The following is a 27,477-nucleotide window of genomic DNA, read 5'->3' on the forward strand; positions in this document are numbered from 1 at the left end:
TATGGGTTCAATTTCTGCAAACATGGTAGGTTTAAGGGCCTAATTCTAACATAGGTAGAAATTTAGAGGTCTAATTAAAATTTTGAGAGTATATTATAGAATGGTATCCACAATTTGCTCATGATTTTACTTTCCTTGTTGGGACTTAGGGGAGAGTGTCCCCTCACGCTCTTCTATAATACCTTCCCTTTATTTATTTTGTCTTTGAATTTCAAACATGGATTTAAATTATTTTTCAAATACCATTACGTGTCCTTTGAAAAATAATACATGAAATTATCAAAATTGTGAAGCTTTGTTCATGAAAATCATTTTTTAGAAGTTATGAACTGTTTTGAGTGCTTTTTTTTTTTTTAACATAGCATCTCCCTTTTTAAATTTATTTTACTCCTTTATTCTTATTGTCGTGTTAAAATCATGAGAGAAATTGAATTAAATAATTGAAAGATTACGTATAAATTATAAAAATCGTTTTAGAAATTATCCAATCCCAATAAACATAAAAAAAATAACTAGGTTGAAATATTATTTTGGTTAGTTCAATAGATTTTAAATTTATTGAATGAATAGACTAATAAACAAAGTTTTTTTTAAAAAAAAAAAAATTGAATATTTTATCTTATAATCAAAAGTCCCAACTTGCATATGGAGGTTATTTAAATGTAAATGTAACATGTAAGAAGTGGTTTTTCTTTCCTCCCCTAATTGTAAATTTTAAATAATTGATTTTGATTTCATTTTAATTAAATTGAGAAACAAAGGTATGAACTAAGAAGTAAGATGGCATCATGTCCAAAAAGTCATTTCTGCAGAATCAAAGCTGTAAAGAAGTGGTTTATATTATATATTTTCTAATTCATATAGATTCCATCTGTAAAGTAACTTCAACACACAAACACACACCCACGCAAAAAAGTTACTATTTAATATTGTTTTGGTTTATATATAAATTTTGTCTACAAAATTCAATCATACGATGTATTGTTTTATTTATATTATTCAAAAAATTTCCAAAATTCTTAACATGAACACATTTAAATGGGTTGAATTTCTAGGACATAACAACCTATTTTAGATTAGGGAAATTGTTTTTTTAGTAGGATCATGTGAGTATTTCTTATATATGTGTCATGTGAAGTTGATGGGATATCTATTATATTTCTAATTCATTCTTCCATAAGAGTCAACTATTTTTTAATAATTAATCTTCCATAATATTATTTTAAAGTTTTATTCTTTTCACATTTTTAATTCATTTTATGGCGGATATATCAGTTTATAGGGTTGTTTGAGCCATTAACTCACTTACATCAAGTGGGTTATTATTGTTTATTTGATAGTTGGGTTATTATTGTTTATTTGATAGTTTGATATCTTATTCCGATAGCTTATGTTTTCCAATTATTATGACTAAAGTTTAATTACATATAAATGATTTGAAAATTTTGGCTGTTTATTGTGTCTACTCACTTTAGGTTAATATAGAAAACAAATTTTGTAAGTTTTAAAAGAATAAGCTTGTTTTTTTTTAAAAAAAATATATTGTAGAACAAGAATAACAAAATATTGAATTTCTAATAAAAGGGGTGTTTTTGGCAATATTTTCATTTTTCATTTTAGTTTTTGAAGATTAAAGATATTTATTTACTTATCTTGTTTTGTATCAAAATTAAGTAGAAAAGTTGCATTATTAACCAAATTCCAAAAATCACAAACACATTTTTTAAAATTATTTTTTTATAAAAAATTTAGATATGGAAGTAAGAGATTTTGAGGTAGAAAAGATTTTTATAAACTTAAGTTTCAAAAACAAAAAAGAGTTCATATTTCAAAATCTAAAAAGAAAAATACAAAGATCTCATATTGCAATTGACAATTCTTTAGTTTTTGTTTTTGAAAATCAAGCTCATCAACATTAACATACCCTCTAAATCATTTTCACTATCTACTTTTTGTCAACGATTTAAAAAAAAAATCTTTTAAAAACTTTTTTCTTCTTTCTCAAACTTGACTAAGAATTCAAAACCCCGATAAACATGCAGATAAAATAAGAAAGAAATGGATTTAAATTTAAAAAATAAAAACAAAAACAAAAACAAAAGATAGTTACCAAATGAGAGTAACATTTATAAAATTATTTATTAAATATAAAAAAAAATGTTTGGGGCAAGAATTTGGTTAAAGTAGTCATGTACATATTATTATTATTTAAAAAATAAACTATTTTAGCTTGATTAAAAATAATATTACTATTTTAGCTTGATTAAAAAAATAATATTACTATTTTTGCTTGATTAAAAAAATAATATTACTATTTTTGCTTGATTAAAAAAATAATATTACTATTTTTGCTTGATTAAAAAATAATAAATATTAGGAGAAAAAAAAAGATGAGTAGTAATTGAGAATTTCTAAATAATCGAAAAAAAATAGTTATTATAGAATAATTCTTAGTCCAATGAGTAGAAGAGTTAAAAATTAGAATGGTAATTTAGAGAAAGAAGATAGATAAATAAATAGAAAAAAATGGGGAGGGAAAAGTAGTGTTGTCGATATAAACGAGGCGAAAGGAATTTAGAAAAAGCGAAAGGAGAGTGAAGAAAACGCGGGAGAGAGTGCGAGTGGGTGGAAGAAGAAACAAGGAAGGAAGGAGAGGTCGCTTTGAAAGCAGTCGTACACATCAGACGCTTCTTCTTTTTAAGTAACCAACCCCTCCACTCTCTTCCTCCCCCAAATTACTCTTTCCCCATTTTTCCGAATGAATCGTCTAGCCCCTTTATCGGAGGAGCCCATCGACGAACACGACGCTCGTACTCGTACTCGTAATCGCAACCGTACCACTGCCGGAGCAGGAGGAGGAGGACGATCCTGGCGGAACTGGATCAGAACTCATTTCTCCATCCTTTCTTCTGCAAAAAATCCGATGGCCTCAATGTTCTTCTCAGCGTCCTTGGCTGCCCTCTCTTTCCCGTCTCTCTTCAACCTAACTCCGCCGTCTCCATTACCAATCAGGTCCCTCTCCCTTTCCTTTCTTCTCTTTACCGTTTCCGTTTAATAAAATTTAAATATACAAACAAACATCTCTCTTAGGTTTAGTTCCGATTTTGATTTGTTGGAGATCTCTGTTTTTAATTATTATATTTTTAAATTTTTTGAATAATGTAATATAGTATTTGCAACACTTACACGTTTCTTAAGCTTTAAATTACTGAAGTACCCATGACCCTTTTATTTGAGTGACCAAATTAAACCTCTACCCTCCATCCTTATGCTTATTTTGGTCCCACATTTCATATATAGGATCCTACACTTCTTTCTATACCAACAAAATTTTGTTACATGTTGGACGAAAATTGGGATCTGTGATGGAAAATTGGAATTATTGTGTGAATCACTATCATTCCATTTATCTTCAAAATTAATTTTCTTGACCAACGATGCCGCACTACAAATTTCTAGAAAATATTCGGGTTTTAAAGTGATGATAAATTTTAGGGGTATCTTTAGTGAGTTCATATATATATAATATATATATAATTCAATGACGTGATAGGAAATTTGAATATTGTACTTTTCTTTTCTTGCTTTAAAATAGGTGTATGATATCTTTATATAAATTGAGTAAAGTGACATTAAGTTTTTGTTATTGTTTATGAAGTTAACAAACAGTCATTTTGTTTTCTTTAAATTAATTATATAAATGAAACATTTTCTGAACTCATAAGTGAAAATATGGCATAGGAGGAGATCATAGACTAAATTCTTTAAAGATATTTTATTTATGTCCTATTTATTATTATTATTTGGGCCTTTGGGAAAGAAAAGAAACTTGTGATTTAAGCTAGAAGAATGTGCTGAAAACCAAAAATGAGTGGTCCAGAATTTATGTTTAATGCAACGATTTTCTTTCTTTCTTTCTTTCTTTCTTTCTTTTTAATGAGTTTAAAAAGTTGTCCCTCTTTTTCAGTCTAGAGGTTACTACGAATTATTTTCTTGAAATTCTATATATAATTTTTATACCAATTTGAAACAAAAATAGATGAATTTTAATTAATACGTGTATTTCTTAGAAATAGGTAGGGTACGGACAAAATAAATTGTGTATTTTTAATTTTAGTCTCTAATGTTAGTTTGTAAAACTTGAAAACTAGATTAACATATTTTATTTCCCTTTTTGAAAATTAATATTATTATTTAATCAATTTTGGTAAAATTTAACTTTGAAGTATTTTCTCCCTGAAGAAAGAAAAAAACTTTGAAGGCTTAAATTGAAAGTTTATTAAAAGTATTGGGATTAAATGTGGACAAATGGAAATATAAGAATTAGAGTTCAACAAATTATGTATGAGGACAATGATATCTTAACTTATCAACTTTGTGTCACATAAATTTGCAGTTTTCTTTTAAGTGAATAAATAATTATAATGAAATGTTGTTTTTTGGAGTAGGTTTCGTCGTCGTCTCAATATATCATAGAGCATTTCGCGGCGGCAACGGGGTGTCGGAAGTTGAGGGGGAGAGTGAAGAACATATTTGCGACGGGGAAAATAACGATGGGAATGGCGGAGGAGGTCAGCTCCGGCGTCGGCGGCGGAGGAGGAGGAGGAGGACCCACAGGCGGTGTAACACAAAAAGGTTGTTTTGTGATGTGGCAAATGATTCCGAATAAGTGGCTGATAGAGCTGTCTGTGGGAGGCCACAGCATAGTGGCCGGCAGCGATGGCAACGTCGCTTGGAGGCACACACCTTGGCTTGGCTCTCACGCGCGCTAAGGGCGCCGTTCGCCCTCTCCGCCGTGCTTTTCAGGCAAGTCTCCAATATCCAGTATTATTCATTTTTCTCTATTTTATCAAAATTTGGGATCTTCTTTTGACGAGGAAGAAATTCGATCACTCTTTTATAATTACATTTCAAAATTATTTTCAAGATACAATTAAAATTTAAAAGCTTGAAAAAGTAGTTTCTAAAACTTTTTATAATAAAAAAACATTAGTTAATAATTCAAATGTCTTTGTAAGAATGGTGAGACAATTATTATAGAAATGGAGAATACGTGTGATTCATTTCAAATTTAAAGAAACAATAATGATTAACCTTTTTTTGTTACTTTGATTTAAAAAAAGTTTGATTTGTGAAATGAATGAAAAATATTTGGATGTGTGTAATCAAAATTGGCCGAATGACAAATTTTTGAAAAAGATTGTAATTGAAGGAAATGCGTAGAAAAACCGATACAGGTTATAGTTGCATCCAATTATTGCATGTAATGTATTTCATGGACTTCGAAAAAGTAGAGTTTCAACAAGTTAGGATGTATATTCTCAATTAGTTCTGTTACTATTTGTTTCTCTACATGTGGAGTTTGGGAAGAATACTTCATAATAGATATAGCCCCACCCCCCACTAATATTTTAGAGAGGCTTCACTTATCATCTCTAGACCCTACCATTTTTGAGACCTAAAAAAATGTCTTCAATTTTCTTTCTTTCTTTCTTTCTTTTCTGATAAACTAAGTCTTTATCACTAGGACCATCCCTTAGGAAATTGTGATATTAATTTAACCAAGAAGAAGAAGAAGAAGATGATGATGATGATTTATTAGCCTTCTTTGCAAATTGTTGATTATTTTTACAAATGCTCGTGCCTTTTAAATTTATTATTTCACAAATTTCCATTCTTAAATAATTGCAAAATATTAATGATTGTAATTTAAATAATAATTAGTAAAGCCCCTTATTTGTAGTTCACTAAAATAATTTGAACACTCCAAAATAGTCCTATCCAAATTATTGTTGAAATTCATGAGAAAAGAAAAATATTTAATTATTTTTCTATTTTTTTATGAAAATGTATATTTAAATCAATGGATTAGTCTAAAGCCAACTAAGCAAACTTGATTGATTGAAATAATTAAAAAATTTCTCTGGGTCAATAATAATAAATTAAGTCGAAGCAAATTATAAAGTCAGAATGTTGTTTCTTATAATTAAGAGAAAGAAAATCAATGTGGGAAGATGTTGACTTTGAGTTATAAGAACTTTATGCATAATTTGTTTTTAATATAGGGATTGGATCCTCTAGCAATTTCAGAAGTATTCTCTCCAGCTCAGTACATGGGAGAGAAACAAATCATGGCCATTGATTGTTTCGTATTGAAATTATCAGCCGACCAAACTGATCTTGCTGATCGAAGCGACAACACAGCTGAGATGATCAAGCATGCAATCTACGGTTACTTTTGTCAAAGACGTGGACTTTTGGTCTACTTAGAGGACTCCTCATTGACTCGAATTCAATCTCCTGGTTCTCACCCCATGTACTGGGAAACAACCATGTCAACAAAAATCGACGATTATCGAACAATTGACGGTGTTATGATTGCCCACTCTGGTGAGACCGATGTCATCATCACACGCTTTGGAGATGATCTTAAAACCGGCCCTATGATCACGCGATTGCAAGAGATTTGGAGTATTGATGACGTGGCGTTTAATGTTCCAGGATTGTCTATGGATAGTTTTATCCCACCTAAACAAGTTCAAAAGAATTGAGCAAGTAGTGAATCGTAATCGGTTGTCATCGCTCGATAGATCAACAGTTGTGATTTGATAGATGAAAGTTTAGGTTGAATGAGTTCAATCCATGATTAAATGTAAGTCTGCATGATCCAAAAGGTTAAAAATAATATAAGATGACATATATGTTAATAGTTTAATGTTTTCCTTTTCTTAAAAAAAAGAGAGAGACAGAGTAGAGAAGAAAAAAAGAAAGGAAAATTGCCTCCATAAATGTTTAAAAAGTTTTAAATCTCTTGTTGGTGGGATGCTGTTAAATTGTAATTTTTACCCACTCACGGTAAATTTCTAAAATGCTAGAACATTTGAGGTTAAATACAACATTGTAAGTAATAATTAAAAAGTTAAGTGATGAATATTATTTGAATGGGTAAAAAATAAAACTTGGAATTATTATGAAATAAAGTTGAGTGATGGAGACATAGCCTAATAAAATAGACTATCGAAGGGCAATCTTTGCCGGATCTATGTCTTTGAGACAATGTGATATGTCTAATCCAATTATTAATTTTCATAATAAAAGAACCTTATCATACCTTTAGGATTGTAATAAATCTAAGTTTGCAAATATTAACAACAATATTGATTCTCATTCAAAAAATTTATTCTAACATTCTCATTCAAAAAATTTATTCCAACGTTCTACATTCGATAAATTTATAAAATTTGAAATTATAAATTACAAGTGTATATAATATTTTTGAAAAACTACAAATATAGTAAAATCTGTCAAAGTATATCAATGATGGAAGTTTGTAACAGTCCTCAACTTTGCTATATTTGTAATTTCTTTTAAATATTGCTACTTAACATATTTTTGGAATAGTTGCAAATTTAGTAATTAAATTCAAAATAATTAAGTATATAGTAACATTTTTTAAAAAAATGCAAATATAGCAAAATTTGTCAAAATCTATCAATGATTAGAGTTTATCATAGATCATGTTGTAAAAATTGGTCTATCATCGATAGATCATACGAGTCTATCGGTGATACAAGTTTATCAACGATAGTTTTGCTATATTTACAATTTTTTTTAAATGTTGCTATATATTTTCAATTTTTTTTAAATGTTGTTGTATTCTTAATTATTATTCGTGAAATGGGTACTGATTTACTAAAGTTGGACTATTTATTGGACCGGCCCAGTGCAATATCAAACCGTGAGCCCAAGTAAGCCCAAATTCAACTATTTCGTCTCTAATCTCTCCAATGGAGTACACCGTAGACAGAGAAATGGCGTCGTGTTCCTTGGTGCGTTTTGGCCGTTGGATTTCCCGGTTCAAATTCCCGTACACTCAGGCCAAGCCATTTTCCTCTCCGTCACCTTTCTCCTCCTCCGCCGGACTCCGCGATGCCGATTCTGCCGCTCCTGGCGGTCCGCCACCTATACGAGTCTCGCTCACCGATTCAGCCGGTCGAGGTGTTTTCGCCACTCGAAAGATCGGCGCCGGAGAACTCATACACACAGCCAAACCACTCGTTGCACATCCTTCACTATCTTCTATCCACCATGTGTGCAATTTCTGCCTGCAGAAGCTGCAGAGATATGCTAACGTCGACTCCGATGCTCGTCGTGCATCATTCTGCAGTGAAGAGTGTGAGCAACATTCCAAGGTATCAGTACAATTATATTCTCTCACTGTTTTAATTAGGTTAATCTGTTTTAAATTTTGTTTGATTCTTGATCTGTTTTGCGTTAATTTTATTTTGTGAAACCACAAGCCGTTCTTACACGAATTCGTTTTCACCTGCCTCTTGTGTTGTACGAATTGTCTGCACGAATTCTTCGATTAAATCGTATTTATGAACTTATTTAAGACTCAATTGAGTATTATTCTCTCTCTGCTGCCTTATTCGACGTTCGTTCAGAAGTTTGTCCTATGTCCGCCATGTGTTTGTAGTTTTGGTTCTGAAAGTGATACCATTTATCAAATTGTCATTTCGCTTAGATGCATTTGAAAAACTTCTATGAATATCGAAATAAGCAAGTTCTTACAGTAGAAATTTAAAAAGTTCAAGGTAGAACTTGATTTTTTCAAGTGGTTATTTCCTTTGGATCCGAAGCCAAAGAGATGCATTTGGATTTTGGGAGTCTTAGAACTGAAAATTTAGCAGTTGGAGAGTTGTTTATCATCTTTGTCTTTTATCTGCACTGTACATGGAGAGAAGAACAGCACCCGTATTTTTCCTGTCTAGGCGTGGGTTGGTTAAGTTTCATTATGTATATGGTTTTTTCTCTTAGGTTTTCCACGATGTTGAAATGGAAGCGGATTGGTCAGACTACGACAATTATTGCAGGTGCATTAAATTTTCCATTATTTAGGTCACCAATTAATTTTATGTTTCCTACTGTACATATATGCATTCGAGAATTGATGATTTATTGGAGTCAGTACAGTTATGACTGCAATTTAGAGTATCTGAAGAGAAAGCAAAAGATTTTCTTGTCTTTAAGGCTTAATGATGTGATTGATTTGTATATATGGGCCAGCCCCATTGTGGTTCACTAACCAAGCCATCGACAAAATCTCTTTGGTATTTAGTTTTATAGGCTTCACTTTCCAGCTCTAGTGTTTAGTTGTCTGTTTTCCTTTTTTCCCCCTCTTGGGTAATTTTCTTCTGTCTTCTATTCTGTATTTTCCCATGGATAAGAACTGCTGCGTTAAGAACAAATCTTAGTTTAATGGCTGAAAATAAGCAATGTCGTTGGGAAATGATTATTTCTGAAGGGAACTCAATTCTTCGTTGTCAATCTACTGTCATTAGTATTTTTTGGTGCCTTCATGGAATAACTTTGTCATCAGTGTTTTTCTTTATCCCATTTTTTCTCCTCTCTTTTAACCTTATTCAAGATTTTTAGGCAATAGAACACCTTATATAAAGTGATAACTTTTTTAATCTACGAAGATAATTTAGCATGCAAGGGTAGAAACCTGAACAAAATAGTCCATATACTGATAAACACGCACATGGCTTTCAATGTGCCTTCTATACGAATGACTGGTTGGTAACTTTGTAGTGGTACAACTAACATGTCAAAAATGTGTGTTTATGGCCTTGTCAAGGGAGCGAGGGTTCAAATATCCTCTTTTGGTGAAGCGATTGGCTTGTATGGTTATATCTGGAGCTATGTCTTCTGACCACCTTGACATACTTCAACCTTCTCGTTTGTCTACTGATATAGTTTTGGAGGTAAGATACTCCACATGTTTCATATGATTGATTACTTATTGGTCCGTATCCAGCAGACAGCTCAATAATTTGCTGATATTACATTTAGGTTTAGTTTGAATTGGTCTTAGTCGGTGTACTCTATCCTATTTCCTTGGATGTGTTATTGTTTTAGTTCATTGAAATTTTGATTTAAATTATCAATTCCTGATATTCTTTTGTAAGCTCGATTTTGGAGAACAAGTTAATCTTTCATTGAATGTTAAGTACGCATATATTCTCTTGGAGTTGGAAGGAAGGCTGCAAAATACCAAGTACACCAAAAATAGTCTTGAAACAAGTTTGATCAGAACTAAAGCACAGAGACGCCAATTACAATTGCCTTCAAGCATAAGTAATAGAAAGAATAAAAATCTTTCTTCCACAGTGAAATAGTGGTGCCCAAATTGAAGCATTAAGCTAAACCCAACCTCTCGAATTATTGCAAATTTATTTTCAAGCAAGTTTCGTTTCATTCCAACCAATTGTGTCAGAAAGATGGCCGCTGACTAGCACTCCACATGTCATAAATGACAAGGATGATGAATCTCCTCTAAATACCTCCACCAATAGTATGATATTGTCCACTTCAAACCTAAATCCTCGTGATTTAGCTTTTAGTTTTGTCTTAAAGACCTTATACCCTTAGAGATAGTTGTCCTTAATTTGCATTCCCAACAGTAGTGTTGTTCTTCTTTTTTTCTATTCTTTTTTTCTTCTATTTCCATTTCATTGAAAATCTGGCTTTTAGCTTAAATAAAATGTAGGTGTATGTATTTGTTTGAATTGTCTAGGTACTAAGTGAATATAGTTTTATTCATCTGAAAACTTCAGTTAGAAGAAGGATACAGCTTGCTGAGAAAAGCCTTGATCAACGCAAACATCACAGATGAACGGATGCTTTGTATCCTACTATATATGCTGGCAAAGATTTGTAACAATATTTCATGTCATGCTATTCTTTCCTCATTGTTGTTGACTTACATATATTCCAAGTTTTAACTCAAGAATGGTATACTGGAGTTCTCGCACGAATTCGTATCAATGCCTTCCGAATTGAATTGGCTGGAGGGTATGAAGATCTTCATTCTCTTGCAGCAGCCTGTGTCGAAGCTGAAGCTGCTGTCGGGAATGCTTTACATGTTGCCATCTTTCTATAATCATGACTGTGGTCAGTGCTACCTCGTTCCTTTTTCCCAAGCATCTCTTTTTATTGAAACATAAAACATGTTGAATAGGAACTGTTGACATAACTGCCACAGAGTTCTCCGCTTGCACTTGTGACTGCAGTTCCACGTCAGGGAAGATACAAAATTATGTAACAGGACATAGGGAATTGAAGCAAAAGAGAGAAGAAAATCCGACTAGCTAAAGCTTTAGTGCTAATGTCATGAGGCTGTGTTTGTTGCAGATCCAAATACACACATTATATGGATAAATAATGCAAATGCAAAATTGAAGGCCCTCCGTGATGTTGATCCTGGTAAGTTTCTTTTGTGTTTCGTTATAGGTTCAAGGGATGTATACATAAAATCAACATAGGATTTTAACAATTACAAGAATCCAACTTGTTTACAGAAATCCTGGTAATTATGCTTTTTGTTTAGAGAACTTATAACTACAACAATTGTTACTGAAATGACAGATGAAGAGCTCCGTATTTGCTACATTGATGCAAGTATGGACTACGACGCTCGTCAAACTCTTCTGCACCGAGGGTTTGGTTTTATTTGCAAATGTGCACGATGTTCATATGGTGATTAAGGGGAGTTTAATTATTGGTACATCAAAAAATTTTCATATATAGAATGCTCATCTAAAACAAAATTGTTGACTTTGCTTCACTTCTTAACTAGGTATTAATCCCATATGGTTGTAGATGTGGCCCTAAATCAACCTTATTTGTGATTCTATTATGGCTTGGCTTCTCCTGATGGCCTATGGGAAAGAAGAATAGGACCAAAGGCTCCAATATCTGAAATTTGTGAACATTTTTGGGATATGAATAGAGAACAGAGGGAGAAATGTTATCCTTTCCAATAATTCTCATTAGGTGTGTTGTTCTATGACTGCTAATTTATGTTAGTTTTCTATGACATACAATAATGGGAAGTTCAAAATTCAACCGTGCAGGTTTCGAAGTGTTTTCAAATTAGTGCCATTAGCAAGAATACTATTATTTGATGCATTGTAGTAAGTTTAACGTTTAGTTTATGGTATGTTTGAGATTGTCCAATATGGTTAAAATTGCTTTTCATTTCGATCATAAAAGTGCGTTTAGAATTTTAATTTTTAATATTAAGTTAGATTTAAATGGTTAAATTGCTTTTCTCGGATTCAAAAGTGATTTTAAGATGTTAAAATCACTTTCTGGCATTTGAGCCTCAAGTTTAAAAACAAATACTTCAGTCCTTGAAAATTGTAAAATAGTTACAAATTTTCTTTGAAATGATTTTGAATTCAAAATTGAAAATTTCAAGAACAAACGTCCATTTTACCTAATTTTGTTTGATCCAAAATTTCATTCCCATTGGCGATAACTAAAATTGAAGGCGATTTAGTGACGCTTATTGCTACCACCATTTCGTCTATTCACATTACTTTGTTACTTTTCTAATTATTCCTCGATTAGTTAAAACTCTATTTTATTTATTATTGACTCGTATCTCATTTTTTTACCTTACAAAAAATAGTCTTAAGGTTATATACTTTCATTAGATGTCATTTTTTTTATAAAATTAAAAATCCTACTCAATTCATAATATATTATTAGTTCGCTAAAATCATTTAAGTAGAGATACCATTAAAAAAAACCTATTATCGGCTGTTGTAATAAATCCATACTTAGAATTGGGTTAAAGTGTTCAGTTAGGAAAGATTAAACAATAAAGTATGTGTGTACATATTAAAAAAAAAACCACAGTTTTAAAAGCAAGAGATGAGTGGTAATCAAAGGAGATACTTTTATATTGAACAGTAAAGCCATTTATCATCAAACTTAACCACACACCACTCATTCTCTGCGTGCATCTCAAAACCCTACGTTCCTTCAATTTCCCACCCTTACCATAAAAAAAGAAAAAAAAAGAAAGAAAATAGCAAAGTAAAATAGCCGTTAAGGCACCATCTCTCCCTTAGAAAAGATCACTAGAGAGAGGAGCAAACATTGATTTGTGGATTAGCTAAGCGAGTTTATGAGATTGGTATAGATTTTGAGAGAGAGAAAGAAAGAAAGAAAGAAAGAAGAAAGAGGTGTGTGTGATTGAGGAAAGCAATGGGATATAATTTGAAGGCATTGAAAGATTAAAAAACTTTTACTATGAGATGAAGAAGGAAGGTACCAGAGAAATACAAAAGCAGATCTCATCATAGTGTGAGGGAATGATCGATCTCTCTCTCACCGCTTGGAGATAACAATTGATCCAAACACCATTCTTAATATTCTTTTTTTTTTACCATCCCTTTTTCTTTCCCTTTCTTTGCTGCTTTCATGCTTTTCTTCCACACACACACCTGAACAACTACACACACACAAACACAATTAAAATTCAACTTTTGGAATAATCATTTTTCCATGCAACCCAAATCATGCATAAGAGTTAGTTACCTACACTATTTTGGTTAACGTCTAGGCCGAGATTTGCACCGGAACTCGGCAAGAAGTGCTATATGATCGGAGGACCACACTGGAGATGGAAGGGCTGTATCTTTCCTCAAGCTCTCCTCATCCAACAGCTCTAACAAAGACTCCACTGTTAAAGTGTCCGCTGGTGAAGAAACAAATTTATTTAGAAATGAGAAAAAAAGAACATTCCAGTTTGATAAAATGAACAGCAGCCGGAAGGATGAGCATACCTGTGTAGAAAATGTAGTCCAGAGTTCCGATAAAATCTCTAGTACAATTTGTAAATAAGGGTTCATTTGTTGTAGGATCCAGTCTTTTCCTCTGCTTATCTAAACCGATGCCAACTCCCTTTATTGCAAAGGAGGAGTAAGCACTAACCTGTGGAGAAATCATGGTTCCAATATAAAACAACAGGGAAGATAACTTCAGTGCTGGTTTAGATACATTGACACTGTTGATAGAAGAATTACCAGAGGTAGCTGATGTGACAATTTGCTATGTGGTTGACATAGATTCAGAGGATCTACAACTAAATCCGGATGTGTTGGTTCTACCTTCCCCTAGCAAGAAGATGATGTGGAGCACTGCAACAAAGTTCAATGACTAAAGATAAATTAGTTGAAACATATCCCTTTTTTTCCTTTTATCCCAAATAATAATAATAATAGTAATGATAATAATTGCACAGATCTTTGACACAATTGTATGAACTTATTTGTCAGTAACAACGAAGAAAACAAACCTTCCAGGAACAGAATTAAAATCCCCACAGACCAGCATTGGAATATCTGCACTCACGGCTATTTTCTCCAGTCCTTTCAATAGAGTATGCACCTAGTTTCAAGAATGTTAAACAAGACTTAGATTCATATTCAAGGAGAAACCCGAAGGAAAACATGATACGGTATACAACATAAATAAAATTACCTGCCAGAGCTTGACATCTTTTAACTCTTGGTTCCCATTAATATGCGTATTAGCCTGATAGGAAGTTAATAATAAAATATATAAGCACGGGAGAAGAGATAGGAAATTGCAAGCTTGGCTCCCACAAAGAAAGGCCAGCAGAAAATTACACAAGAAACCAAAAAATTCAAATCTATTAATACTGTTTGTAGAAAAGCATATCAAACAGCAAGATTGAAATTAACAGAACACAGGTGTCCAGAGACAATCAAAACCCACGTATTATCTAAAAGAGAACCTCTGGGAGAAAATAGGCTTAAATAATAATAAAAATTAAGGAGCCTCATCAAATTATTAACAAACAATTATATTAGAAGCAACAAAAGCAAACCATAGAGACATTGCCAAATAGACAAGAATTCAAGAATTCTTACACACAAACAAGCTGCCTCTTTCCTGGATTGTCAACTGTTGGTGTGCTGAATTTTGATTCAAGAACTACGATAAGTGCAACATCATCCTAACAACCGGTGCAGTAAAAAATAATGCGTTAGTTCACAACACCCTGTGCAATCAAAATGCCTGGACTAGAGGGAAAAGAAGCACTAGAAAATCACCTTGATTAATCTGTTTAAAGCATTTCTCTTTTGAACAGTTAGAATAGTCGCTGGATCAGTTAAAGATTGTGCAGCTTTGTTAAACTCAACCTGCAAACATGCCAGAAAACAGTGAGGATGCAGCAATATCGCATTACAAAGAAAAACACTTTCTCAAACACTTCTCAACCTCATATTTTTTGACATGTGCAAATCTATCTCTACGGAAAAATGTTGCACAGCCATCAATAGTTTGAATATTCCCATTGTAGATCTGAAAAAAGACAAATACAGCGGATGAGAAAACAGATAGACCTCAAATCTATTTGTATATAAAGAGTATACTGCAAACGGTAAATGTGAAATAAACCTCGTTGGTTTTTCTCTTATAAAGTGCCTGATAACCATGTTTGTCAAGTTCAGGAGCAAAAAATTCCACAAAGTGATCGCTCTGAACCTGTTTACAGACGGTGAACAATGCATAGTTCAAACACAACATTCAATATTTGACCAGAAAATAAAAATAAAATAATATTAATATCAACATTAAAAAAATTATCAAAATTTTCAGAATGGTGTCAGTTGTCACATTCTCAACCTTACAAAGGTACCCACTTCCAAAAGAATGAACAAGAAAAACTAGTTTCCTTGGACCCATCTTTTACAAATCTCAGTATTTTGGGGACTACACATCCTATTGTGTTGAAACGAGAAATAAGATTGGATGTTTTGAAGCGAAAAATACTTGATTGCTATCTTTCTGATTTTTTGTGAACTGAACTTTTCTTTAAAAATATAAAGAAAAGTATAGCACAAAAAGATGAAGCCCATAAAATATTCTGAATAAATAAAATGCTTAGAGAACATCAATTGCAATTGCAACAAAACAAACTTCTAGAATCCCAACATGCCACTGATGCTATAGTAGCCAAAATTTTATTTATTCACAGACATGAAGACAGTGATATTTACCTCCTGAAGACAAATTATATCTGCACGATAACCAACTATTTCTCGAAGTAGATTTTGCCGGCGATATGGCCATGAAAGAGCCCATGAAGGGCAATAACTGAACGTTTCATTTGTGGCATATACATCAGCCAAAATATTGTAGGAAAGCACAGTAAACGTTCCTGACGATGATACTCGACCATCCAAATCCAGCTTTCCCATCACATCTACCCCATTAACTGGTATTACTCGACGTGGACTAGGGGATGGAGCTGGAATGACCCTAGAAGTTAATACAGTAAGTGGAGATGCCACAGGTAACATCGTTTCCACATCCACAACAGCACATTCAAACTTGAGGACCTGGCCAATATCTTCAGCGGTTGGTGTGTAACTCTTATAGCGTCCTACTTCTAACCAAGTTTCCACTCCCGTCTTTTGTGTAACAGCTGCTGAATTGTTGTTGTTATTGTTATTATTATAACGTCCAAATAACTCTTCCTCTTCATTACCATTTTCGTTCATAGCACTTGCAGCACGGTCATGTAGGACACGATGATGCTGCCAAGAATCTGAGAAGCATTTGGTGGTGCAATGATAACTTTTAAAAGCAGGGATTTTGGCTTTAACACAACCTAAACATTGTAAAGTGGCTGCCTCAGAAGGATGCACACTACAAACAGCAATTTTTTTATCACTTTGTAAGCGGTACCTGAAAAGAATTTATTGTTTAAAGTTCAATATCAGCAGAGCATCATTTCAACAAAATGATAGATGTCAGACCATACAAATTCCTAATTCTTATGGAGAGAAAAAGAAAATAGATCTTGAAGAAAAGCTAAATTATTAGATTGAAAAAATGAGCTCCATCAATGAAACTATTTCCAATAGAGAGATAAAAAAAGATATTATTAAGAAAATGCCCAAGTGGTATAACATTTAAGGGCCACATTCTGCCTTTGCAGCACTAGGATTTCATCACCACAATTCAATTCATCATCAATTTTCATCAATATGTAGAAACATTAGAAATTTAGGGGGCGTTAAATCCATACACAATCCAGAAATACATCTTTCAATTTCACATGAAATGGAATCCTGACTTGAAATAACTTAAAAGTTGGTGTAAACCACCATAAAACAGTTTATTCCAGAGTGAGAAATGTTTAAATCATCAAAATTAGAAGAGAGCCTTCAAAAGAGAAATCCCCAACAAAAAGCTGAACAAATTTCAGTAGCCTAATTAAATCATAACCACCAGCAATTTAAAGAGTATGCCAAGAAATCAGTAGGGTGTAGTCAGTACACCTTACTTGCAGCGCATCTTGGCCTAAAGAAACACACACATTAGAATAAATACACACACAAGAGTGATGTTGAGAAAAAAGGCTTCATTTTCAAGTTACCATTTCTTTAATTCCTTATGGTCTCATCAGTCATCATCCATTCATATACTATAATTCTGCTTTTTTTAAAATCCGTACTTACTAAAAAACATCACTTTTCTGTGTTTTGCACTTTTGCCTCAAAATAATATTGTGCAACATCGATCCCCACAAGAGAACATATGCAGGCTACTAAGAGCATAATTGACAAAAACACATTGATTTTAAGGTTTTAGTCCGTCTTAGGTTCAAATCTCTCAAGCTCACCTTCATATGGGAAAACATAGAAGAAGAGGAAGAAGAAAACAATATTGTTTTGAGGAAAGGAAAATGGGATTCATATATTATCCAGAATTATCTTCTTTTTTACAATTATTCATTTACAAATCCACTGCACAGCCTAACATTTGAACTTGTAGTCTCTTCTGATCCAATCAATTCTTCATTCGAGTATTAATGTAAGCAGGTATTTATTGAAATTTTAAAATCCACAAGACTCCACTATGAAAAAGAAACTGCTATATTTCAGCTTCAAGGCCTGCTCAAAGCAAGGAAATTCCACATAACTGAAGCCTCCTGTCCCTCCAGACCTAGATTATTCCCTCTACCTTCCCTTTCCCGACAACTCTTTTTTATCCATCAAATAAGAGATATACTTTCTATGTGGGAATTCCATCCCTGTATGGACAAAAGTTCAACAAATTTTTTATGGAAAAAGATTGATTTATGTCCCTTAAATTTTAAGGTTTTTTTTTAATTTTCGCTTTTCAAAATAGATAAGAATTGAAACTACACTCGGAGAGTGTTTGGGCCACCAACTTGAAGTCGAAGTTGGGTTGGGTTATTATAACTTACCCCATTTATAACCTACCAAGTATCATAAATATTATTTTAAAACTCTCTTTGATCCCATTTACTACTTTCTTGTAATATTTCTACTTATCCTCTCCCTCCTCTTTGTTAGAGTGTTTGAACCCCAAACACATCCACATGTTATTATAACTCATATTTACTCGTAAGTCATAACCAACTGAGAGAATAGTTAAATTCTATATCTGCAACACGCCCTCTTCACTAGCTTTCCAAACGACTAAAAAACAAATAATAAAAGGGCAGCAACGCCTTTGGACATGTATAAAAATACTGACGTAGTACAATACAACCATTGGCATCTTTATATAATCAAGCAAGCTGACAATTACATTATATTATTTGCTACATTCATAAATCGTAATCATGGTCATTTTTCCTAGTAGTAGGAATATAGAAGAGATAACAGCTAAAAACGCGTTTAGAAATTAATCTCACCATATAAAAGTCAAAAAACATACAGTCATTTTGATACAAACTGTCTCAAGAGTAGCACCAAAACAATTCCAAGTTCCAAGATAAAGAAGAAACCACTAAACCCCAAACATATCCAATTGAGGTACAACGACCAACAGTCAAGACACTGTAGAGTAGTAAACAACCAATAGACAATAATATCACAAAAGGAGATGAGAACCAATTCAAATTCCGCAATGATCGCTTGGAGCTTACCATCTGTATCTCAGAAATTGACCATCAAGAGGAGCGGACTCAGATACATCGTCAGTACTGATATTCTTATCGGGGCGGCGATGGAGAACGTAGGGCGTAAGTTCGCAGCCTACAATAGGAATATCAGAAGGCAGGTGCACGCGTACCACGCTCAGCATACTTTACTCTCGTCAATCGACACAACGCGGCATAGAAGATAAAACGAAAACACTCGAAGCTTCACGAAAAGCAGAAAAGGCATCAAGAAAGCGGATTCCCGGCGGATCCGCCATTTAGAAGAAGACGAAAACCGCCAGAGTTGAAGGAGAAGAGGAGGACTCAGGTGCGGATCTTGAGAGGAGGAAGTATGGAAATGGAATCGGGAATTTGAAGAGAAGATTTGGAGAAAAAGGGAGGAAGAATGAGATGGATGATTAGGGTTTTAGAGAAGAAGAAGAAGAAGTGAGAGTGGAATTGAAATTTTTTGTTGATGTGTTTGTTGCGATTTTAATGCCTTTTCTTTTAGAGAGAAGAGAGAGCTGGGAAGTGGAGGGGCGTGAAGAAAGGGAGGGATTGTTAGGGGGTTTATATACTATGACTTCTTCTTCTTCTTCTTCTTTCTTTCTTTCTATTTTATTTATCATTTCTTTGCTATATCATATATTATTATGCGACGTTTTGGGTAATATGCTAATTCCTTTTCTTTTAGACTACTCTGTGACTAATAAAAAGTTTCTTACTACCAAAATCAATTACCCGGGTTGGGTTGGTTTTATTTTTGGGTTCGATTGAGTTTTAAAATCTTTATATTTTTTTGGATTGGGGTTGAATTAAAGCTTTAAAAGTCTGGTTCCAATTTGTAATATTATTGAAATATATGTTTTTATATTATAATTATAAATTATGAGTATTAAAATTCATGTATATTTTTATGGTTTTTTTTTAAGTTTACGATTAATATCTTAGATTTTAATCAAACTTCAGTTATTATTGCGTGTGTAAATAAATTTAAGAATTTTAAGTTAATAGAATTTACTAAGAAGGAAAAGAAAAATAAAAATAAGCAACCTCACAACCAAAGAGACCTTGTTAGACCCGACTTGTGGAAATATAGATAGGTGAATATAATTAATGACATGTGGTTAAAACCTTATTTAGATGCATTGCATTCTTGATAGCAAACTTTACTTTTGATTAGGAAGTGTTTGATTTGACATTCTTTCTCAAAATTCAAAATTATTTATTTATTTCAAAGTTATATTCGGACTTATTTTATGATTTTATGGCATTTTGAAAACAAAATTTGATATTTCTTAAATATGTTTTGATTTCTTACGTTCTCCTCTTCTAGCTAGTTTTGATTTTAGCACGTATTAGGAACATATATACATGCATACCTATACAAAAGTAATATCACTAGTTTTGATTTTAGCACGTATTAGGAACATATATACATGCGTACCTATACAAAAGTAATATCACTATAAGATCTTCGTTTATAAAGTTTTGGATGAACAATTTTGTGAATTGGTTTGGTAGTATTCTTTTTTAGTTATATTGATATAGAAATTGCTCACACACCAACTACCCAAGGGATACAATGAGATTGCATAGTGTTTTGAAGAAGACATTGATAGGAAAAATATTTGTCACCCCACCACATATATCAAAAGGCATGGACATGAACAACAAAATGAATTGCCTACTATTAAATGTCCCCCACCTACATACAAGACAATTAAAACTTGTGAGATATTCAATTAATATCATTGTCATGTTCGTGAAAGTTGTCCAATATATACCAAATCAACAATAATTTGATTACAAGGTGACTCGATAAATAACTAAGTGTAGGAGAGTTTGTCCATGCGTGGTTTGTAATATTTAGTCACTAGTCGTTACTTTTATAATGGTTGTATAATTATCAAATAAAAAACAATAGAAACTCGTGTATATTCACTTTGTCGTGAGAGTTTATACCAACAATGATTTCTCAAATTTTAACAATGTTCGTTACAGATACAATAATGTTTTTAAATCGATGTAGTTTACTATTTAGGACGAGAAGATGTTATTTCATCTCTGCCTTTTTTTAGTGTCATGTACTATGAACTAGTTAATCAAGCTAGGGAGAGTGAATAAGAAGATTTGAGCTTCTCATCTTCAACAAAAGCATGTGACTAAACTTGTCTGACGAGTTCATGTTTACTAGTAAGATTGAGGTAGTACTGATATCGAGCACAAATTTAATCACATATGATAATTGGTCCTCTTAAAACTCATTGAAGATAGTGGAACCTACCTCATAATAGGTATGATACTTTGCACTTATCCAGGTGGACTTTAAAACATTACACTTCATTCACACAGAGAACCATGTTTCTTGAAATTAAACTCGAGTTTGTGTGAGATTTACTCTCTAATACTTGACTTTAACTTGAAGATCGTAAGGAACTCTTATATTTATAGGTTTTTTATAGGGTCATGTGGTTTCAAGCTTATGTATATCTGACCCTTTTAACTGAAATATAATTTTTAGTTTGGTTGATATTTGGCCGAATCAAGCTTAAATGTTGACTTTTAATTGAATATAAACCAACTATGAAACACTAGGGGCCTTTTTGGGAGAACGAATGAGTTATGAAAAAATTAGTGTTATGATAAAACTAGTGTTATGATAGTATGTATTTTGGGAAATAGTGATGTGGGAAGAATTATGGGGTGATTATGATAAGATTTTTTGGAGAAGGGTTGTGTAGGTAATAATATGATTTTTTTTATACATTTTTTTTAATTTGTATTTTAAATATAGTACACAAATTTTGTATATTTAATTTACGAAATTGTTCTATTTTCGTAAAACATATTTCAAAAATTTATTTAAATGTGACCAATTTTCAACATTTCTTACGTAATTATTACATGCGAATAATTTATTAATTTTTATTTTGAATTAATATTATAACTGCAATACACAAATTCTGTATATTTAATTTATCAAATCATAGTAGTTTTATATTCAAAATTTAATTCAAATAAATCTTAAATAAGATATTGCAATTAAATTGATTTATTTTAAAGAAAATTATTGTACATTAAAGTTTAAATACTTTTTAAAATATTTGTTGTACATTTATTTAAGTTATTCAATCGTTCAAAAAGTTATTTAATCTAACATTAAATAGCCTCATTTGATTTTTATTTTTTTTTATAAATTTAATAAAATTAATTTAACTTAAATTTATCATTAATAGTTTATATATGCATAGGTCAATTTTCAAATAAAATATTCGAAAATTTGAAAATTGAATAAAATACATGAAATAATAATTTTTTAAAAAATGTTAAATACGATGAACAAATACATAAAATAATCAAAATTAATTTCGTAAATAAAATAATTTAAAAACAATATTTTTTTTAAGACTATTGAATAAATTAAAAAAATGATACAATTTTTAAAACAAATATATAATAAAACTATTGGAGAGAGCGATTGAGTAAAAATAAGGTTATCATAAGCTAAAACAAGAGTTATGACAATCATTCTCAAAACAAGTCCGTCCAAAGATGACACTTCCAGGCCAGGAGGTTGGATTACCCAAACGATAACTATTAATAATTAATAAAATTAGGAAAGTTCTGGTTTCATCATTTATATATATATATATATATATATATATATATTCAATTTCTAATTTTTCAAAAAACACATATGTTTTTTAAAAATATATTAAACAAATTAAAATAATATTAATAATAATTGAGATAAGCTTATCAAATTATAGTTGGATTGCAAATTAAATTTAGAAAACCTAACATAACCAAATTATGAAAAAAAATTACGTATAAAGAAAAGTGAAAAATAATTGCATCATATTGTTCACACGAGGAATTGAACTTTGTTATATTGATGAATATTGTGAATACAGTCTCTACTATTTACTCATTTGATATTTTCTCTCGAATACAATTTAAAACTTAGAACTTATCGATCTTTGGTATTCAGGATGTTGTTGTTGCAAGTCGATTTGAACTATTATGGAATTCAATGAAAGTTTAATTTTCAAAGTCAGTCTTTCAGAAGTTAGATATAAGTTGTTATTCGAACTTGCACGTCTTCAGAACTTTAATTATTCATTCAAAGAAAGACCTACTCAAATGAATGACAAAGATCTCTATTTATAGATAAATTTTTGGGCTTTAGGTGGGCTTTGGCTTATTTGCTTGTTGAGCTTTGACTTTAACCAATTTGTCTGTTGGACTTTAGCTTGAGCCCATTTGCCTTATTGGGTTGGATTTGGGCTTGGACCCATTTGCTTTATTGGACTTGAGTCCATCTGTTTGTTGAGTTTGGACTTGGCTAATCTGCTTATTGAACTTGAATTGAGTTGCATTGGGTAAACTTAATTATCAAAATCCAATAAAATATAATTATGAAATATTTGTTGTGATGATGTGGCAGAATTTAATTGGCCGAAATTTATTGCTCAACACCTACCAAAAAATGGATAGCTACACTTTTAGTTATCCATTTTGATTGACTTAAAATTTTATTATTAACGTAAATAGTTTGAATTGTCGTGTTTTAAAAAATTAAATTGTTTTATATCATTTACAAAAGTTATTTTTAATTATTAGTATAAAATTTTATATTATTACAAAATATTTATTTGTAAAAATTAAAATCCTAGTCATTGTATTGTTTTAAAGAATAAAACAATATATGTATGATAAAAGTAGGACAACAATCTATCACTCAAAGAAGTGTGACTTTACTATATTTGTGATTTTTTTTGCTAACAATTCTAATTACACTTTTTCTTCTACTAAAACAATGGGCTTTCTATTTGGGCTCACTTTAATTCAGCCCGCTCATTAAAGAAGCAAATAAAAAACCTAGCCCTAGTCACTATACAAATCCGAATGAACTAGGGTTTCTTCATTTTGTGAGCGAGTGTGAGAGAAAGTTCCTCCTGCCCCAATCATGCCGGCCGGCCATGGACTTTGTGATGGTCGGGCACCCCAAATCAATTACACATTTTTTTATAAAAAATAATCAATACATACAATGGTATTATTAACTACTAATTCTAATTAATTTATATTTCTTTAATTGCCTTTAGTAATTAAATTAATGTTTAATATAAAATATTTTTTTATTTTAAGTGATTAAATAACTAACTAATATAGCAATCTATTGCAATAATACTAAACTTATTATACAATCTCTCATTTTAATGTACGTAAATCTCTCATTTTAATGTATGTAGAAATGTACGTATGTATATACATACATATACATGTGTATAACTTTAAAAGTAAGCATTATTGAAGTTTATTTAAAACTAACGTTGTCAAGTACGATTGAGTTGATTATTTTAACCAACTCAATCCAGCTCAAGTTGATAGATGAAACCATAGAGAAAAACATTTTCTATCGTACGATGGGTTTTGGAATATGATGAGAGAAAGTTTCATTCTGTTTTGGACTTTGCTTTATATATATAAATTAAATGTGTGATTTTCGGGATGAATTTTGTAGGTTGGGAACAAAATTATTAAAAAAAGAATTCATGTGAGAGTTGAGCACGTGCAGCCTTCTCGATGCACCGAGGAATTTCGCTTGAGGAAGGTGAAGAATGACGAGCTGAAGGCTGAAGCCAAGGCCAAAGGCACAGTCATCTGCACTAAGAGGCAACCGGAAGGCCCCAAACCAGGGTTCATGGTTGAAGGAGCTTTAATGGAAACTGTGACTCCCATTCCCTACAATGTGGTTAATGATCTCAAGGGTGGCTATTGAAATTTTATCCTCTTTGAACTTTTGCCTTGTTTTGTAGTTTCATTTTTGTTTGATATTTGAACTGCTTGAATAGTACAATTTTATCATATTATGCTTCTAAATTTTGGATACGAAACTTATGGAATTAAATTGTTTCTTAGTTTCTAGTTTTGGCCATTAGCATAAGGAAGTGTAGTTTTAGCTTATTAAAAGTAAATTTTGTTGCCTTAGGTTATTCTTTCCATTGTTTTCATATATTCATATTTCTTAATCACCATCTAATTTCTTTCCATTGTTTTCACATATTCATATTTCTTAATCTGATTAGCGTTTTTATTTCAATAACAAAGGAGAGTTTTCCAAACTTTGATATTACCCATGATAGAGAATGTTTTGAGTTGGAATTAGGGCAAATTATAGCCTAAATTAAATGTTTACAAACATTAGTCATTTTATCACTAAAATTTCTTTGGACTTCATTTGATATGTCAATTTGTTTGGTTTATGTTTTCAAATAATTATTGACATGAAATTAAAGTATGGATATATATCAAAATTACTTACAGTAAATGAACGAATCAAGGTTGATGAGAGTTTTTGCAATCATCCTTCATCATTTATGTATTCTTTCAATGACTTTGATTCTGCCACAATCTATTTTGTTCTTCTAATTCTTGAATAGCTTGTCAATCTCATTGGCGTGCATTTCTCGCTCATGAGCTAATGCAGTTGAGGAAGAACTATCAATGGCGTGTTAGAACTTTGGCCTTTGAGTAGCCTAGTCGTCTATCCAAAATTGGCTTTGCATATTCGTGGGTTGGGACTAGATAACAAGTATTTGATTCTGCCATAAAATTTAATTGAATAATAAGTAAATTGTGTGTAAACAAAATGTAAAAACAAAATGAAGACAACAAGCATAGCAGAAAACTTACACGAGCATCTACTCTCTTACATCTTCACTCGATCAGTGAGCGCTACTATTGTGACTGTAGGGCTGCTTTGCTATAGTAGCCCTATTCTTTGATGATTGTAGATGTAAATAAGATAAAAATGGAACATTAAAGAACATTAAAAATATAAACTTTCGTTTGAGAACATTTGTAAGTTTTAAGTCATTTAAAATTGTCACATATCCAACACACGATTCTTCAATCGCGGGTGGGTTGGCTTGTGCCTATTCAGGATCACTAAACTTTTTTAAATGACGAGGGTTCTGCCCCTAAACTCTTTTCCCTAAACTCTTTCTAGGTGGTGAGAACCTGATGCTCAACTAACGGATTAGGTGTTGGATATGTGAAATCCTCGAAAAATTGCTACAAAAGGAAAGTATATTAAGATTATATATATGTACGCGATAGGTCATTAACTTATATGAACGCTTAATTTTAAAACTTACTCGTATAGAGTCCTTCACGAGTTCGATGTAATATGGGGTAACATCGGTCCACTTAAGAAAGCAATCAGGAAAAGTGTCTAGCGTTAGCACAACGCGAGCCAATGGTACAACTGAAGCGAACAGTGTGTGGAAAGATCAACTTATCTTCCAGTGTATGGAAAGATCAACTTATCTTGTCTTGGAACGATCAATATGAGGATCTTCCCATTTTGTGCAACATATCACCACCTCCTCTTCTACACCACCACTATTTAATGGCATGCCATTCTCAAAACCTTTCTTTGCCGTTTGTTGTTCATGTTCAATCGTTGCTTGTAAATCGTGCAACATCCCCAACTTTTTCACTGTCTTCATAAAATAGATTACTACTATTTGATTAATGGAAATGATCATTACTAGGTGTTTCATCTAATCTTTCTATACCTTTATATATACAAGTTGACTGAGACTCCATAATACACCAATATGTGTAGGAGAGGCATATTCTATTCGTTAATAAATGTCTGTCCATACCCTCTAATTAAAGGCTCTCCATGCATGATGGCGTCAGGAGAAGTTTGCATCTTTTTTAAATTTTAAACTTCTCTCAATGTCGCTATGCATGTCATGGAGAGTTCCCTTTAAAATTTCTTTTCTTATTTTTTTCCTCAGACGTGTCTCTCTCCCTTAAGGTTCACCACCACTTGTTGTCTATTATCTGTCGCTTGCTGTCGCAGTCGACACTTGTGAGCTATCCTTCGTCCCTCGTCGGTAAATGTTTGTTTCGTTTTTTTTCGTTTTGGTTTGAGTTTGAGAAAAAAAAAACACTAAAAAGGTATGTTATTTTATTTTATTGTGAAAGCCTTCTTTTATAGTGTTCATCTTTGCCAATTTTACATTATGCAAAAAGAAGGTTTATGAGATATTTTTTTTATTTAATAATTATTTTTAATTATTAATTAAGAAAAAATAGCTAAATACTCACATTTGAGTGAATTGTCAGAGAATTTAAATGAAGGTAAGAATGACAATCCAATGATAAAATTTAACCTTCCAAATTTAGTGAGTACTTGAACTTGTCTAACAATCGTTAAATTACACTTCTAGAACCTCAAAACTATTTTGAAAATTATCGAAACACTAATTTTTTTTTAAAAAAAATGACTTAATTTTTCTATCAAATACTTAAAAATATATTTAAAAGACAGTATTGTGTTTCAATTTAAATTAAAATTAAACTCTACACCATGATAATAATTTTTTTGACCATTTTTATTTTCTAGAGGAAAAACTACAAAAATAGTTATAAATGTAGCCATTAGATTTAAAATAATTAAATTTTTAATAATATAATTTTTAAAAATATAACATAATATGTTAAATTCGAAATGATAGTAATCAAATATTAGTCACTATATTTATGATTTTTTAAAAATATAGTTATATGACTATTCGTAAATTTGCTAACAGATTACATTTTGTGCTTTCTATCTGGGCCCAGTTTAATTTATCCGGCCCATTAAAGAAGCCAATAAAAAACCTAGC

The 27,477-nt window shown here is 31.7% G+C and overlaps 1 protein-coding gene and 2 pseudogenes across 2 annotated transcripts; 2 read left to right on the top strand and 1 right to left on the bottom strand.

The window, feature by feature from the left end:
* Positions 1 to 2,717: 2,717 nt before the first annotated feature.
* LOC116401608 lies at positions 2,718 to 6,715 on the top strand (annotated as a pseudogene).
* A 1,024-nt stretch (positions 6,716 to 7,739) lies between these two features.
* LOC116401677 (histone-lysine N-methyltransferase ATXR4-like) lies at positions 7,740 to 11,970 on the top strand. Its single transcript, XM_031889318.1, is given in 8 exon segments — positions 7,740 to 8,192; positions 8,821 to 8,876; positions 9,644 to 9,770; positions 10,623 to 10,692; positions 10,785 to 10,923; positions 10,925 to 10,959; positions 11,200 to 11,271; positions 11,434 to 11,970. Coding segments are annotated over 8 exon segments (1,023 nt in total). The 5' UTR covers positions 7,740 to 7,787; the 3' UTR covers positions 11,553 to 11,970.
* Positions 11,971 to 12,734: 764 nt separating this feature from the next.
* LOC116405190 lies at positions 12,735 to 19,349 on the bottom strand (annotated as a pseudogene). The gene is made up of 12 exons (XR_004218347.1): positions 18,794 to 19,349; positions 15,888 to 16,578; positions 15,286 to 15,372; positions 15,106 to 15,189; positions 14,937 to 15,026; positions 14,754 to 14,839; positions 14,341 to 14,395; positions 14,156 to 14,247; positions 13,884 to 13,997; positions 13,644 to 13,791; positions 13,400 to 13,555; positions 12,735 to 13,309 (listed from the first exon to the last, which is right to left on the bottom strand). The product of XR_004218347.1 is annotated as a carbon catabolite repressor protein 4 homolog 1-like (transcript).
* Between the last annotated feature and the right edge of the window lie 8,128 nt (positions 19,350 to 27,477).

Source organism: Cucumis sativus, chromosome 7 (genome assembly GCF_000004075.3).
Source record: "Cucumis sativus cultivar 9930 chromosome 7, Cucumber_9930_V3, whole genome shotgun sequence".
In the NCBI taxonomy this organism is placed as follows: domain Eukaryota; kingdom Viridiplantae; phylum Streptophyta; class Magnoliopsida; order Cucurbitales; family Cucurbitaceae; genus Cucumis; species Cucumis sativus.